The sequence below is a fragment of the Puma concolor genome, chromosome B3 (genome assembly GCF_028749965.1).
Source record: "Puma concolor isolate L17-30 chromosome B3, mPumCon1.1.hap2, whole genome shotgun sequence".
Lineage (NCBI taxonomy): Eukaryota > Metazoa > Chordata > Mammalia > Carnivora > Felidae > Puma > Puma concolor.
In genome coordinates this window covers 102,494,596-102,509,142 of record NC_141672.1, presented here as the reverse complement: position 1 = coordinate 102,509,142, position 14,547 = coordinate 102,494,596, and the positions used below count along the sequence as shown (strand labels likewise).

General features: G+C 47.3%; 1 protein-coding gene across 7 annotated transcripts in view; it reads left to right on the top strand.

Annotated features, from left to right (window-relative positions):
- The window catches only part of ALDH1A2 (aldehyde dehydrogenase 1 family member A2), a 130,631-nt gene extending 118,645 nt beyond the window's left edge, over positions 1-11,986 (top strand). For 4 of the 7 annotated variants that reach the window (XM_086710793.1, XM_086710787.1, XM_086710791.1 and 1 more), the window contains 6 exons: positions 235-419; positions 1,781-1,945; positions 2,628-2,785; positions 3,132-3,206; positions 9,892-10,059; positions 10,153-11,986. In XM_086710793.1, coding sequence (XP_086566919.1) covers positions 235-419; positions 1,781-1,945; positions 2,628-2,785; positions 3,132-3,206; positions 9,892-10,059; positions 10,153-10,225 — 824 coding nt within the window. In that variant the 3' untranslated portion in view covers positions 10,226-11,986. Of the gene's footprint in view, positions 1-234; positions 420-1,780; positions 1,946-2,627; positions 2,786-3,131; positions 3,207-4,101; positions 4,148-7,784; positions 8,760-9,891; positions 10,060-10,152 lie in introns of those variants that run through there. The other 3 variants (XM_025918550.2, XM_086710789.1, XM_086710790.1) reach the window with 3 other exon arrangements.
- Positions 11,987-14,547: the final 2,561 nt, after the last annotated feature.

Below are 14,547 nucleotides of genomic sequence, written 5' to 3'. Positions count from 1 at the left end.
AAGTGAAGTTGTCCACGTTCACATAGCAAGTAACATCAGGGTCTAGTTAGAACTTCCACCTAAGCTGCGTTCTCAATCCAGTGCTCTCCCCAGTGCTGCCTACTCACCATACGCTCTGCGGTGAGCGTGGCATTTATACCTAGGGCTCTGGGGAGAGGGATGGGAGGTGACTCTGTAGACACACCCCTCCGCAGGAGAACTAGTGCTGAGGACGTGGCTGTTTTCCTCTTGCAGTGGACTATGCTGTGGAGCAGGCTCACCAGGGGGTGTTCTTCAACCAAGGCCAGTGCTGCACCGCGGGGTCTCGCATCTTTGTGGAGGAGTCCATCTATGAGGAGTTTGTGAGAAGAAGTGTGGAGCGGGCCAAGAGGCGCATAGTGGGGAGTCCCTTTGATCCCACCACTGAGCAGGGACCCCAGGTAGAGAAATAATAAACATCCGCTTTCTTAATCCTTGGCGAACACTGGACACTCTAGTGGGACCCCAGAAACAACTTCTTTTTTCTGCTTCCTCCTTACTCTTCCACCTTGTCTTCATGGCTAGAAATGTAGCTGGTGAGGCATTCTTATTTCTCATACTTCTCTCTTCCTTTCTAAATTTTATCTCTGAAACACTAAGGGATTAGGGTTGCCTTAAGGATACTTTGAACTTTGGGGGTAAATTGGAGTGTCTCAGCTCTAAAGAAGACCTGTGCATGACAAGATGGATGTTGACCTTGAGAACTGAGACCCAGTGGTAATCACTGGCCTTCAAGACCCCTCTACAAATGCCTTTGTCAGGGAGAGTGGACATCTCTTTTTCCCAGAAGCCACTTATCCTTCTTCAGTGGCTGAGGAATCCCTCCACCAACCTGACCTACTTTGGGGAGGTCCCATGTGGCTTGTAAATGTGTAGGAAATGAGGGCTGTCTCCTTCCCACTCTGCTCTGTGTTTCTTTCTTACCCTGAATGCTTCATGTGGTGGGATGGGGTGGGGAGGGCCACAAAAGTCCCTGCAGTCCACACTATTTGGCTCTGCAGGTTCTCCACAATCATGAAGGCATATTTCCAGATAGAATTCTGGTTTTAAACTGTAGATAGAGCCCAAGAATTTGTAAAGGCTATTTGGACCAGATTGCATCTAGATCTCTAGCGTGTGGGTCTTCCCGATAAGCAACAACATCACCTAGGTTGGGGGACCGTTTGAAAGATGACTGATGAGCAGTTAAACCCAAGTGAATTTAGGTTTTTAACCATAGTAATTGAGTGATACTTATGACTTTTGGGGAGCAAGGTTGACTTTATTTTATGGAATAGAAAGTTAGTCCTCATTCTTTGAACTTGATCTTTTCCTCTACGGGTGTAATAGGAGGTCCAATTAAAAATATTTCCCAATAGGATTTGATGTGTGGTGCCATATAGCTCACCTATTGTTTTCATCTTTTTAGTATCAGTACAACTTGCTGAACTGTTCATTTGGATGTAGAGGTCAGTTTTCCCCCATTTGTAAACAATGACTAATCAATTAGCCAAGTTCTCTATCATCTGAAAACATGGCCTATGTCTGATAGTTCTGATTTGGCACTCTCACACTCTCATCAGTGCAGTAATTTACTGAAGTTCCCAACATGCTGGGTGGAACCATAAAAAAACCACATGTTTTGTTGGTGAAGAATGGGTAAGTGACAGCAGTTCCATGTGATAGGACTAGATATCATGGAGCTTTGAAACAAAATCACAGATGAGAGATTCTTGAGAACCCACTCACTTTACACGGAGTCATTAGGAAATTTCTTTTGTAGATTGACAAGAAACAGTACAACAAGATCCTGGAACTCATCCAGAGTGGTGTGGCAGAGGGTGCCAAGCTTGAATGTGGAGGCAAAGGACTGGGCCGAAAGGGATTCTTCATAGAGCCTACGGTGTTTTCCAATGTCACCGATGATATGCGGATTGCCAAGGAGGAGGTATCCAATGTGGGGTTCTAACAAAAGCCACATCTTTCTGGAATGGTTTCCAGAGCACTTCTAGTACATGATATTCTAGCTGTCGCTCTTTATATTTTATATATATTCTGTAACAGCTATAAACATCACTATGAAAAATCTCACTTTCAAGAAAATGTTAAATCAAAAGGCAAGCAAGCTAGATGGAGGCCAGGTGACCTGCTAAATGATTGCATTTATTATTAGCCCAGAGGACAGACACCATAGCCAATCATTGGCCTTAGTAATATGCTTGCAACAGGTCTGTTCCTTCAGATGTAGGTTACTAAGCTGTTCCCCAGGAAAGAGATGGCACTCAAGCATCCTCACGTTCGTGCGAGAGAGGAACCAGGAGCACATCAGCCAACAGTCCAGACCAGCAGTTCTGAGATCTGGAGCAGTGTCTGGAGAATAGGAGAAGGCAGCTTTAACAGTAGAATCGAGTGATGCCAGGGAGGGTGGAGGAGTCAGGGTCCTGAACAAACTCTAAGGTTAGACACATGTACAATCCTATTCTGCCAAAGGTTATTTTACAGTTCTGTGCTGCTAAGCAGAAATGAAGTTTAAATAATGAAAGCAGAGCAAACTTGTTTTGCAATGTGGAAAGCAGTTGTAAAGGTGCTGGCAAAGCAGCCCTGTGTTGGGTCAAATGATTTTGTTGCAGATCTTTGGCCCCGTTCAGGAGATTCTGAGGTTTAAGACAATGGATGAAGTGATCGAAAGAGCCAATAACTCAGACTTTGGACTTGTGGCAGCTGTCTTCACTAATGACATCAACAAGGCCCTCACGGTGTCTTCTGCAATGCAGGCGGGGACTGTTTGGTAAGATCAGAGTCAGCGTCATTGTTCTAGCCGTAACGCATGCCAGTGGCTGTGTGGGGACCTCATAATCTCCAGAACCTGGGTGAAGTAAGCACATTCTCTGGGGGGATGGGAATACCAAAGGCAAGGAGACTCCCCCCACCCCCCCCGAGAATGGATATATACCCATTCCTGGCCAGATTGGGAAATCAAAGCAAATTTTAGATTAAAGATGTTTCGTATGTAAAAAAAAAAAAAAAAAAAAGGAATTAAAAAAAATAAAATTTTAAAGGAAATACTATGCCAGTGGTACTATTTCTGTGCAAGTGGAATTCAGCACTAACGGTACTATGTTTTCTTCCCTTAGGATCAATTGTTACAATGCCTTAAATGCCCAGAGCCCCTTTGGGGGATTCAAGATGTCTGGAAATGGGAGAGAAATGTAAGTGTCCAAAGCTGCTGGTGCCTGCAGAGAAATAGGGGTTGCAGATACCAGCATAGAGGAGTAGTCACACAATTGTTGATTTCTCTTACCCTCATCCATTCATTAAACAAACATTTTGTTGAGCACATACTTCTATAGGCTAAGCATTGTACTACATGCTACAAAGATGACTAGAACACAGCTCCCTTACCTTAAGTGGGAATGGAGAAAAATTAATGCACCATCTATTTCATATAATAAGGGCTATTTTATTAATAGAAGAGTGTCACACATCTTGCAAGTACTGAGGAAAGAATCCATTAATTTTTTCACAGAACAAATAACATTTCAGTTTTGGAGGGTTGGGGGCAGTCCTCCCATGCAGAGGGAGTAGCAGGAACACAGGCATGAAGACACAGCAAATTCAGAGCGTCCCAGAGTTTGGTGTGTTTGAAACAAAAGGTCATCAACTGGCAGCCCAAGGGCAAATCTGGCCTGCAGAAATGTTTTGTTTTGCCTCACAACATTTTAAAATCTTTAACTGGCATTCAAAAATGAAGAGGCTCTCCATAAAATCTAGATTTCTTGCTTATTTTCATTCCCCCATAGCAAAATCACTACAGCTGTGAGCTCTGGAATCTGTTTCTTTCCCCACCACTCCTGTGGCTTCTGGGGGCTGAATATTGGTGGTCAGTCATTTTACACATACCCAGTCCACTGGCTCATGTCACCTGCTTGGCCTCTGTAGATTCTCTGAGTCTGGGACCACAGGTTTGGACATAAGATGACAAGAAGGGGCTTGCTGAAGACACAAGTGGGAAGGGTGGCTGGAACCCAGTCACAGAGGGCTTAAGTGTTCTATGGGAGCTGAGGAGATATCAAAGGACTTCAGGCCAAAATTTCTGGCATATAGAGGATGTTCTGGCAAAGACTAGAGGAGGAAGACCGGTTACAAGTATTTTACAATAACCGTGATAGATATCATTAATTAAATGCCTGCTCTGTATTTGGTTTTATGTTCGCTTCTTTCCTAACATTGTCTCATTCGACTTTCACGATGATGAAATGGAAGTGATACACTTAACCCCTCACATCCACATGGTTTGGACGGGGAACTGAGGCTTACAGTAGTTAAGCAGCTTGTCCAGGTCACCCAGCCAGTAAGTGGCAGATGTGAGGTTTGAACGTAGGTTTCAAGTGGCTCCCATGATATCCAGCCAAGGAAGCAGGCAGGCCAGGTACAGACAGTCTTCAGGGATCAGATCAGAGTGGGGAAGAGTCCTCCTGAAAAGCAAAGGACCTGAAAAATGGGACTGTAACAAAGAAAACCTACACTCAAGGGGATTTTATTTGCAGCCTTCATATATAAATGGATTTTCTTAAGATTTATTTATTTTTGAGAGAGTGAGCAGGGGAGGGACAGAGTGGGAAGGGGACAGAGGATCCCCAAAGCAGGCTCTGTGTTGACAGCAGTGAGCCTGATGTGGAGCTCGAACTCATGAGCTCTGAGATGGTGACCTGATCTGAAGTCGGACACTCAACCGACTAAACCACCCAGGTGCCCTTATAAATGGATTTTTTGAGCAGCATTCCAAGGGTAAATGATAGCCAGGGTTGTTCTAAGCTGATGCACCCCCTCCCCCCATCCAAAAAAAATTTTTCCCTCCTTTTGAAAGCAGCTGGTTCCGGGTTTTTAAAATCCTGTGATTCACAAGAGGAGACATCTTCCATGTCCATTCCCCTCGGCCACTCTTAAATGCATCCTTGTGTGAGTAAATGCTTAGTCCATAATCAGTCTACTGAAAGTATTGAGCCATATACCATGTGCAAAGCATTGTGCTTGACCTGTGGGGGAAGATTTGGCTCATTAAGGCACTAGAAATTTTGCTGGATAAATTTAATCTACAACATTGAAAGAATCCAAAGAATTCCAGAAAAGACTGTAAAGTTATAGTGGAGTTTAGGGATGGGGGGAGATCCTTGTGAACTGTAGAAGTCTGGAAAACCTTTAGATACGATCAAATATGAAGACTTGAATTGACCTATAAAGGAGAGGAACATTTGACTAGACAGAGAGAGGGAAGTATGTTTGCAGGGTTAAGGGGCAAAGCAAGGTACAGTGGGGAAAGAGGGAGTAGAGGCATTGGGGGAGAAAGAAGTGTGGTTTTTGCGACCAAGTACAGTGAACCCGTAAGACCAGTGCAGAGGATTTACATGCTTCACATACTTTAGCTGGTCATTTCTAGCCCTTGGCCATTCCACTGTAAGTCAGGCATAGCTTTGAGACGAAGAGTAGAGTTTCTGGTACCACATTGCTTCAGAGATGGATGCTGGCTCTACCACTTAACACCTGTGCAACCTTGGACAAATCACTTAATCTCACTAAACCTCTGTTTCCTCATCTATAAAATGGGAGTAATCACCGCACCTACCCCAAAAGGTTTCTGTGAGGATTAAATGGTAGGACTGAGTATCCCAGACATCCAGACCTTCTGAAATGTTAGCTGCTGTCATCACTGTTGGTCAAGTAGATGAGTGCTATGGAGGCGATCCTTCTTTTTCTTAATACATGTCTTAGCTCAGAAGTGTGGCAGAACTTTTCCTGAGTTCCAGCTAGTATCATCAGCTTACGCTCTATCTCTGGAAATGCCAGGGAGAGGTGGCTCCTGCCTGAACCTTGCTTCTGGCCTTCAGTACTTCCCACTTGCTTTACAGCCAGAACCAGAATTGTTTGCTCAGTTATTAGTATTTTTTCAGCTTTTATAAAGTCTTCATGTGCTCCAGGTATCTCTTCTTAACTTGCTTATGGCCTTAACGTTCTGCTTCCACTTCTCAAGATGTATTCAGCCTGTCCTTTCATGTACTGCTTCTGTGTTTGTGCTTTCCACGCCTCCGAAATGTTGGGGCAGTCACTGGCTCTGGGAATGCTGCTCACGCTGTTTTGCTACAGATCATTGAGAGAGCGAATCATGAGCATAAAGTATAATAAATAATCACTGGTTGATGGAGCCTGTCCCAGGCTAGCCCTGGCCCTCAGCATGGGCAGGATGAAGGCTTGTGACATTGTCCAGGTCTAGTCTGTCCCCATTAGAAACCTTCCTCTCCCCTGGAAAGATGGTCCAGAGAATGGTTTGGCTGTGTCAGAACCACACAGAGGACAGTGGCCCAGGAGACTGAAAAGCAGCCTTTCTCAACTTGTCTTCCTGGTGCTATAATGATTTGGCCTTCCCAGTGCAGTTAAAAAATAATTAGGAAACAGTGCCCTTTGATGAGACTCCCTTCATCTTGTCTAAATTATATGATTCTTTGTCCCTACTTGCTCCCAAAACATGGGGTTTTTTTTCCTTCTTTAAATGGCGTAGAATGGTCACAAAGGTTTCAAGTCAACGAACCCGGCCTCTCGTAGTCCCCCATTCTTCCTTCTCACTTAAAACTCCACTTACCTTCTTCTGGACAGTAGTGTTTATCTCATGGCCTTGCAGACTTCATGTGGCTCTGGTTCCTGGCCCCTCCTTGCCCACTTGTAAGAGACACAGAGAAGAGAAGTAGCACCTTCTAGAGACAAACTCCAAGGAGAACTGTGGGAACCCCTGAGGTGTCCCCCACATCACCCACCACCCCCCACACAGAGAGCTGTGGAGGACTGCCCTCTACAGGTTACCTGATAGGCTGGCCACTGATTCCCAGGGCCGGAGAGAGGGCCGACATCACCTCAATTCTGGCCTGCAGCTACCCCTCCCCACTGCCTTTCATTCTTCCTGTCCTCTCCCTTACTCCTCATTTAAGCTTCCTTGAGACAAGCTATAAAATACATGTCACAAACTAAGGGGGTGGAAAGAAAGCTGTGAGCTTCAACATTTTAAAAACTAAGGACACAGCTTTGAAGATGAGAAGCATTATTAGGGTATTCTAAATCGGGGCTTCCCAAGTTTGCATCACAGCATGCATGTGCACCAAAAGTCACCTGCAGTCAGAGAAGGGGCTTGCTGGGCATGCCTATATGGGAACCCCCTCTCTAGTAAGTCTGGGCGAGGGCTGAGGGGCTGCAGTGTTAACAGGCTTCTGGAATGATTCTGATGCGGGCGATCTGGAGACCCTGCTCTGAACGATGCTGCTGTAGGAGGGAAAAGAGCAGGGAAAGATACATCCTAAACAGAAATCCCTTTTTGTTTTAGGAGTGATTTTCTAAAATGTCTGGCTGAGAGACCCCAAAATGTAACATCTTACCTTACCTATAGGTAGGCCAAGTTTGGTTCATGTTAGGGAATATAGCCTAGTCTGGCTCAGAAGTAGGGATACAGGCATCTCAGTGTGCCTGAGCCCCGACACACTGTGGAGCCATGAAGGCGACCACACAGAGAGATCAATGACAATGTGTCTGCCTTTGCCCTGTTGTGTGGTTGAAGCTTCCTTCACCGTGGAACCCTGTGTGCCACAGAATTTAACTGGATTAAGCAAATTTGAGAGAAAAACCCTGGAATGAGGTGGTCACATAGCTCCGAGAAGCTTGGGGGCTCTCAGAGACTTTACAGCAGCGTTTCTCAAAGGGTGGCTCAAATAATAACCTGCAGCATAATCTCTTGGGTTCCTCCCCAGACCTACTGAGACAGAAGCTTTGGTGGGATGGTCAGGAATCTACAACGAAGCAAGCTCCAAAGATGATCCTTATGTTTGCTGGGTTCGGGAACTGCTGCCCGTGAGGTGACAGGGCACCAGAAGGGTGGGAGTGGTGGCTCGCCTGGAGTCATACAGCCACTTAATGGCAGAGCTGCGCTGGCATTCCCCAGCTCCAGGTGTTCTGGCAGATTCGAGCCCACTCCTCATTCTCAGAGTGGGCTGTGTGTGGACCATGGTGGCAGACGGCTACCCCAGGACCCAGGGGAAGAGCTCCTCCAGTCCGGGACGGTTTTCCATGGCATCACGCACCCAAAGATTATGGGACCCAACAGCCACACTCGAAGGCGACCATACCAGCACGCTTCTGACTCTGGACTTTCTTACATTTGTCACAACCTACTTAGAGGTCTGAGGGGGAGGACAGTGGTTCAGGGTCTGTCCCATGTGCGTGCACAAGTCAGAAAACAAGAAGGGAGTAACCTCACTTCAAACAGGAGGCAGATGATGTCTGTGATGAAGAGACTCTTTCGGAATTGCCCAAGGGCAGGAAAAAGTCCAGAAAGAGCCAGAGCTGAGCTGGTAATAAAGACTCAGGGCCTGAAAAGAGCTAATGAGGGAATCTTATACTGAGTGGTATGGGACAGTCCCAAATTTATTCTCATTCCTGTAAGCAAGATGGTCAATGCAGATAAGAGAATAGCGCACATGTCCTGGTCTCTCCTTGGCTGCCTCTGATGTCCTGGTGGGGAGGCGGTAGCCGTAACAACTCAGGTGACCTTGGTGCTGGGAGGTGCTGCCGGCAAAGTGATTGGAGCCTTGTGAGGGCATGGGAATTCCTGGAAGGAAGCAGAATGAATCGTTTCTTGGTGGTTAAGCCCAGTTACTGTAATGTATCTTGTACACATGACTGTTTCTTAAAGACAGCCTTTATTAATATTTTCTTATTCAAATGCATCTCTAAGTGTTCTTTTATTTTTTCCTGGCAGAGGCGATATATCCACCCGGGTAGAGGGGATGGGGAGAAGCCTTCCTCCCTTCCTCCCTTCCTTCCTTCCACAAGTGCTGTATTTGAGCCTGAGCTGTAGGCTGTACTCTAGGCTTGGCAGTGTTGGGGGTGGGGGGTGGGGAGCAGAAAGCAGGATCAGTAAGATGCAGCTCCATGGGAGGGGACAGATGCTCAGGCAGCCCCGTTGCAGGTGACGGGGCTGTGGTAGAGGCTGTGAACACGGAGGAGGGAGGAGCTCTTAAGAGAGAGCCGGGAGAAGCATCACAGAGAAGTGACTTTAAAAAGAATAGAAGAAAAAAAGTTGAACTTTTTTTACGGAAAAAAAATAGAATGTGCTTGATTTTACAGTGAGATTTAAAAAAGGGGGGAAGGGCAGTGACAATGAAGTGAAATGAGAAGGGAATACAGACAGGTGAAGAAAAGGAACATTGTGGCCAGGAGACATGGCCACACCCCAGCATCCTGAAGACAGTGGTTGGAGACCCAAGCTGAGTGACTGGAGGGCTGGGAAGGGCTGTATCTCCTGTCCCCACCGAGGCAGGTGACCCAGCTCCCAGTCAGTAAACGTTTCCCCGGAGTCTTGGGGGACCAGCTGACTACCACTTCCTTTTCTGTCAGTTATTTTGATTTCCTGCCTCTTTGCCCTTACTCTGTGGGCATGTGGGCAGCTTGTATCAGGATTGTTTTTAAGCGTTGCAGGTGATCCGTGCTCTTGCCTGGTGAGCCTTTAGGTCTTCCTTTCCATTTCTTAAGTCTAAGGTCCAGTGAAAAGGAATTTAGAACATCAGACAGAGGGGATCCCAGCCCGGAAATCTCATGCTTTTCTTTCAGCTAAAGTAGACTAGATCTCTAGGGGAGCAACTGGAAAACACACATGAGGGGGTGTCCAGTGGCAGGAGCAGGTTTTAGAGGAGGAAGGCACACCATCGTCCCCAGGAGCCATTGCTGCCTGCGGTAGAGACGCGGCGGCAGAGACCTGGGCCTGGTCCGCTGCTGTCCATGGTGCCCACCCAGGGGTACAGTTCAGGGCCTGTGTGACCGCTGGCCCAGGCTAATCCACATGCCTGTTTCTCTGAGTAGGTGGCAGTGCTGCACCCTTCTGTGCAATGTTGTGGAGACAATCAGTCTTTGCCGTCAAGAAACGGTTACTGCTCAGGATATGACAGCTCTCTGTGCTCCTCAGAGGAGAGCTGGGCTGTCCACTCATCAGACATTTCTACATGGAAACCCAGGGCCTGCTGTTAGCAGGTGATAAACCTCCCCTTCTCGGGACTCTTGCCGTCCCTCAGGCCGGGCCGCCCAGCCCTCTGGTGTCTGATACTGCCTATTTCTGCCTTTTAGGGGGGAGTTTGGCTTGCGAGAGTACTCGGAGGTGAAGACGGTGACAGTAAAGATCCCTCAGAAGAACTCCTAAGAAGGCCAAGGGGGAAGGTGGAGGCCATCCCGCAGGACTCTCCCTCTCTGCTCTCCCTGGGGGGCCCGGCTCTCAGGAATCCAAAGTCCGTACTTGGTCCTTATTTAAAGTGAAATAATGACACGTAGGCCAGGCCAGTCAGTGGGTAATGAAAGCAGACCATGTGGGCACCATTTCCTGGCACTCTGTAAGGGTTCACCTGAATAATACCAAATACTGGGGAAAGGGGATGGAGAGCAGAGGAGTAGCTGTCAGGGACTTCGATCTCTCCAGAGGGATGGGCTGGCGCCTTTTGTCACAAAGAACTTTCCTCCTGAGGGAAGGTTGTCCTTCCATTGTCTTCATTTTCCCCTTTCCAGCCTCTCTCTGCTCACCCATCCCTCCCACCCCTCCAAGGAGATCTCAGCTGAGCTCATTTGGGGCAGATGTTTGGGCCGGGAACAATTTTCCAAGGTTTTGCAGCCAAATTACCATTTCATGTTATCCACTTCTTCAAAGCAAAACATGAAATGGTTTTAGTTAGAGCCAGACCAGACTGAAAATGCCAGGAGCTGGTACACTGCAGATGTACCAAGAAGCAAGAACTGGGGACGTTCCTGACCCAGTCTGGCTTTCTTACATCCATAAATAACACGAGCAAAAGAGCAGGAAGATGGAGATCTGGAGATCATCCTATGTAGTTCACAACTTCTGATCTGGCTGCTTGGCTTTGGGGCGTGTGGGTGCACGTGTGTTTACTTCCTTCTGGGTGATTCTGGAATAAGGTGGGGGCAGGGGGGGTTGTTTTTCATAGATTGATAAGATCTTTTTCCAAAGCTTATCTTAACAACCCAGAAATAAATGGCTGGGCTCAAGAATTTGGTAAAAGGTAATGCTGGGGGCCTTGCGGAAATAATTTCATTTTCAGTACTGGCTGACAATTCTTACTGAGTGAATTATCTCTGCAGTTGGACTCTTCAGCCTCTGTCCCCCGCCCCCCATTGCCCCAGCACTGCTACTCCCAGTGCTCTGGCTGTCACTTTGGCCTATCGTGCCCTAAATCCACTGGCAGTAACCCTGGAGAACCTGAGCAAGCCTGCAGATTCCGTGTCACTCGCAGACTTGCAGCGTGCCACGATTGCCACGCTCCACCAGACCTCCGCCGACTCGTCCAGCGGCTTGTCCACGTCCACGCGGCATTTTCCCTCCCAGCCTCCCCAGGAGCCTCCCAAGGGGGAGGCACCAAGCAGTGCCCCTCCCTCCCCTCCAGTCACACCCTCCTCTCCTGCTTTCCAACGCATCCACCGGTTGATGGACAGCATCACCTTCCTTTCCTCCTTCCGCTTTCCTGGCTGCCGAAGTCAGTCCGGTCTGTAACGTAGATGGAGATCATTTATTTAAAAGTACCAAACATAGCCTAGAGTACATGGAATATGGCCAACACATATATAGCCTTCTGTATTTAATGGGTTTCTGCTTTCTAACCATCCCGGGTTTCTATTTATAAGTCTTGTCTATTCATGATGTTTAAAGAAATCCCTCCTTGCTGTTATTTACGAACGGCAGTGCATTCAGTGGCCCGATGCCTTGAGAGACGCCACATCTCTGAGCCCTTCCATGTGACTGTCATGCTCTCCTTATAGCTTGTGTCCAAGTGAACATATCCATTAACCAGCTAGTTACCTTTCAACTGCAGTATAGAATGTGAAAATGAAGATTTATTTCTTTTAATTTACTTAAAAAGAAACCTCTGTGCTAGCAATAAAGCATTTATATTGTGTACTCCTTGGGGTTATTTGGCTGTGTTTATATTATAAATCTTTGTGTCATACTGAGTACACTTGGGTCCTTCTCTCAGTGGCTGGGGCTTTCAGCTGGGCTGTTTTCTCTGGTTACTGACCAGAAGGCTGGGTGAGTATTTTTACAGAATGCAGTAAAGTGAACAAGACCCTTGTTTTCTGACACAATTCAGAATTGGTGTATACATACAGTTTTGTGTGGCAAACAAGTATAATCATTTATGAAGCCTGGGAAATGACTTCATTCAAAACGCAAAGGAGCCTCGGGGCCTCGTCCTCGCCGTCACGGCTACATGACAGAGCTCGCGTTGCTGATGGTATTTGGCAGTGGTTTTATTTTTATTTACTGTGGTGCAATGAAGTCAAAAGCTGACAACCTGACGCAGTATTTTGGCAGCTGTAAGAAGGAAGCTGTGAATGGTGACTGTATTACTGGCTAGAGTTTGTTTGCTCTGCATTCTCAGAGTTGAGCTTTGGGGGAGTGCTTTCCACTCTTCAGACCTGCACATCCCCTCCTTCCAACGCTTGGAATCTTCACCTGAGCCCTAGTCATGTGAGACAAAACAAAAACTGATGACTTGGCCACAAAGGGGATCAGACTGGGTGGAGAGTCGTGCTGCTCTCTGACTGCTGAGATCTCGTCCCTCAGAGGAGGAAACTGAACCTGGGGAGCGCAGTCCCCAGGGCACTGGGGTGTATTCTGAAATATAAGATGCAGGCTCCCTATGAATCTACTTCATGTTCATTACTTTCAGTCACCAGGAAGAAAATGAGAACCAGATGGGCATAGAGTCCTCATTGAAAAGTCCTTTGGAAGCTGGCACTGTAGAGCTTCTAGATAATGGGAATCCAGAATAAGATAGACATAATTTGATGGTTCTTCAAAGCATAAAGATCCTCAAATCTCATCCCTTTATGGTATCAATATAAAGGCAAATAAAGAGCATTACAAATGTCAGTAATGAAACTAATACAGAGACACTCGATCCTTGTCATCACCACTGTATGTTTTTTTACTGTTAATCCCTGAGCTTTCCATTATACCTTTTCCTCCAAAACATTCTCAGTGCCTTCGTATTGATGATCTCATTCTTTTTCATGACATTTTGGACCCTAAAGGGCAAGAAAATCATAAGGTAGGGACTAAAGAACAGAAAGAGTTAAGTACACTAGACTACAGTAAAACAAGAAGATGCCCAAGAAAAGAGGACACTCCGGGAGAAGCTAGCGGAAGAGGTGGGCTTTGATCTGGGCTTGAGGAAGGAGTGCAATTTCAGTAGACAGGGGAGCGAGAAGAAGGAGTCCTTGGTAAAAGCAGTAATGTGCACAGGCGCAGAGGTGAGGCAGAGGTATGCTCTTGTGATTGTGAGGAGATGGGAGTCATTGAGATTGTGGAGGGCCCTGAGGGTCAGCCAGAGCTCCAGGTACTGTAGTAGAAAATGGGGTCCCTGGTGGTATGGGGGCTGGAGAATGACGGAGCGGTGGTTAGAGCGTGCTGGTCTGGAGCAGAGAGGATGGCAGAGAAGCAGCCTGGTTACAGGATGAGTGTGGTGTTATCCCAGCTTGGTCAGGGGATGGAAAGGAAGGAAACAAATCAGTGGGGAAGTCACGAGAACTCAGTGAATGAATAGGAAAGAATGAAAAGTAAATGAGTACATCTTCAAGCCCGGATGACAAGGAAATGGCAGTGCCATCAGTGCAGAAGTTGAAACATGGAACAAAGTTTTAGGGAAAGATCTTGACATCAGGCTTTGGGCATGTAATTTTGAAGGTGGTGAAGGAATATCCAGCCAGAGGAGCAGGCAGGTGGAGATAAGAGATTGGAACCTGGCCCGGGAGACTGAACTGGGGCATGACTATGAAAGCGATGGTTCTGAGAATGCAAGAATAGAAACAACCAGGGCCAAGGAGGAGCCGAGTGAAAAAAATGGAGGCAGCAGTCAGAGAACTGGGAGGAAACCATGTTGTCCCCAGAAGCCCAGGGGAGAGAGAGTTCGAGGAGGGCAGGCAGCCAAAAGCTTGAGAGCCTGATGGCTTGAGGAGCCCCACGTTAAGGGATTCTGAATTTATCTCTTCATTTACAAAGTGGAGGCTGGTGGTGGCCGTCAGTCGAGAGAGGTGATAAGCAGCCACTGCCATGCACACACTTCATGCCATGAGCCGGGAGGCCTCTCAGAGTTCCACGGTGCTCAGCAGCCAGCAGAGCCCCCGCCTCTCCTGAGCCGTGGTGCGAGTTCGTAACCAAGCAGCCAGCGTCTGACTCCGTCTGCCCTGCCCTGCTCTGCTCCATCCTGCTCCGCGCTCTTGTCCGCCCTAGAGCCCCCTGGAAACAGAGGATGTGAGCTCCCATTCGATACTTGCCCCCTTTGATTAGAAGAAACTAGAGCTGGATTAGCTGGCTGAGGTCAGGAGGGGGAGAATGGCCTCGGAACAAGTGTCCAAAAGTGGGTAGAGCTGGGGAAGGCCTAGAGAGGAGGCATAGCGGGACTGTTGGGGAAAGTCTCCTCACAGTGGAGTCTCCTCACATGTATTTATGTAATTATT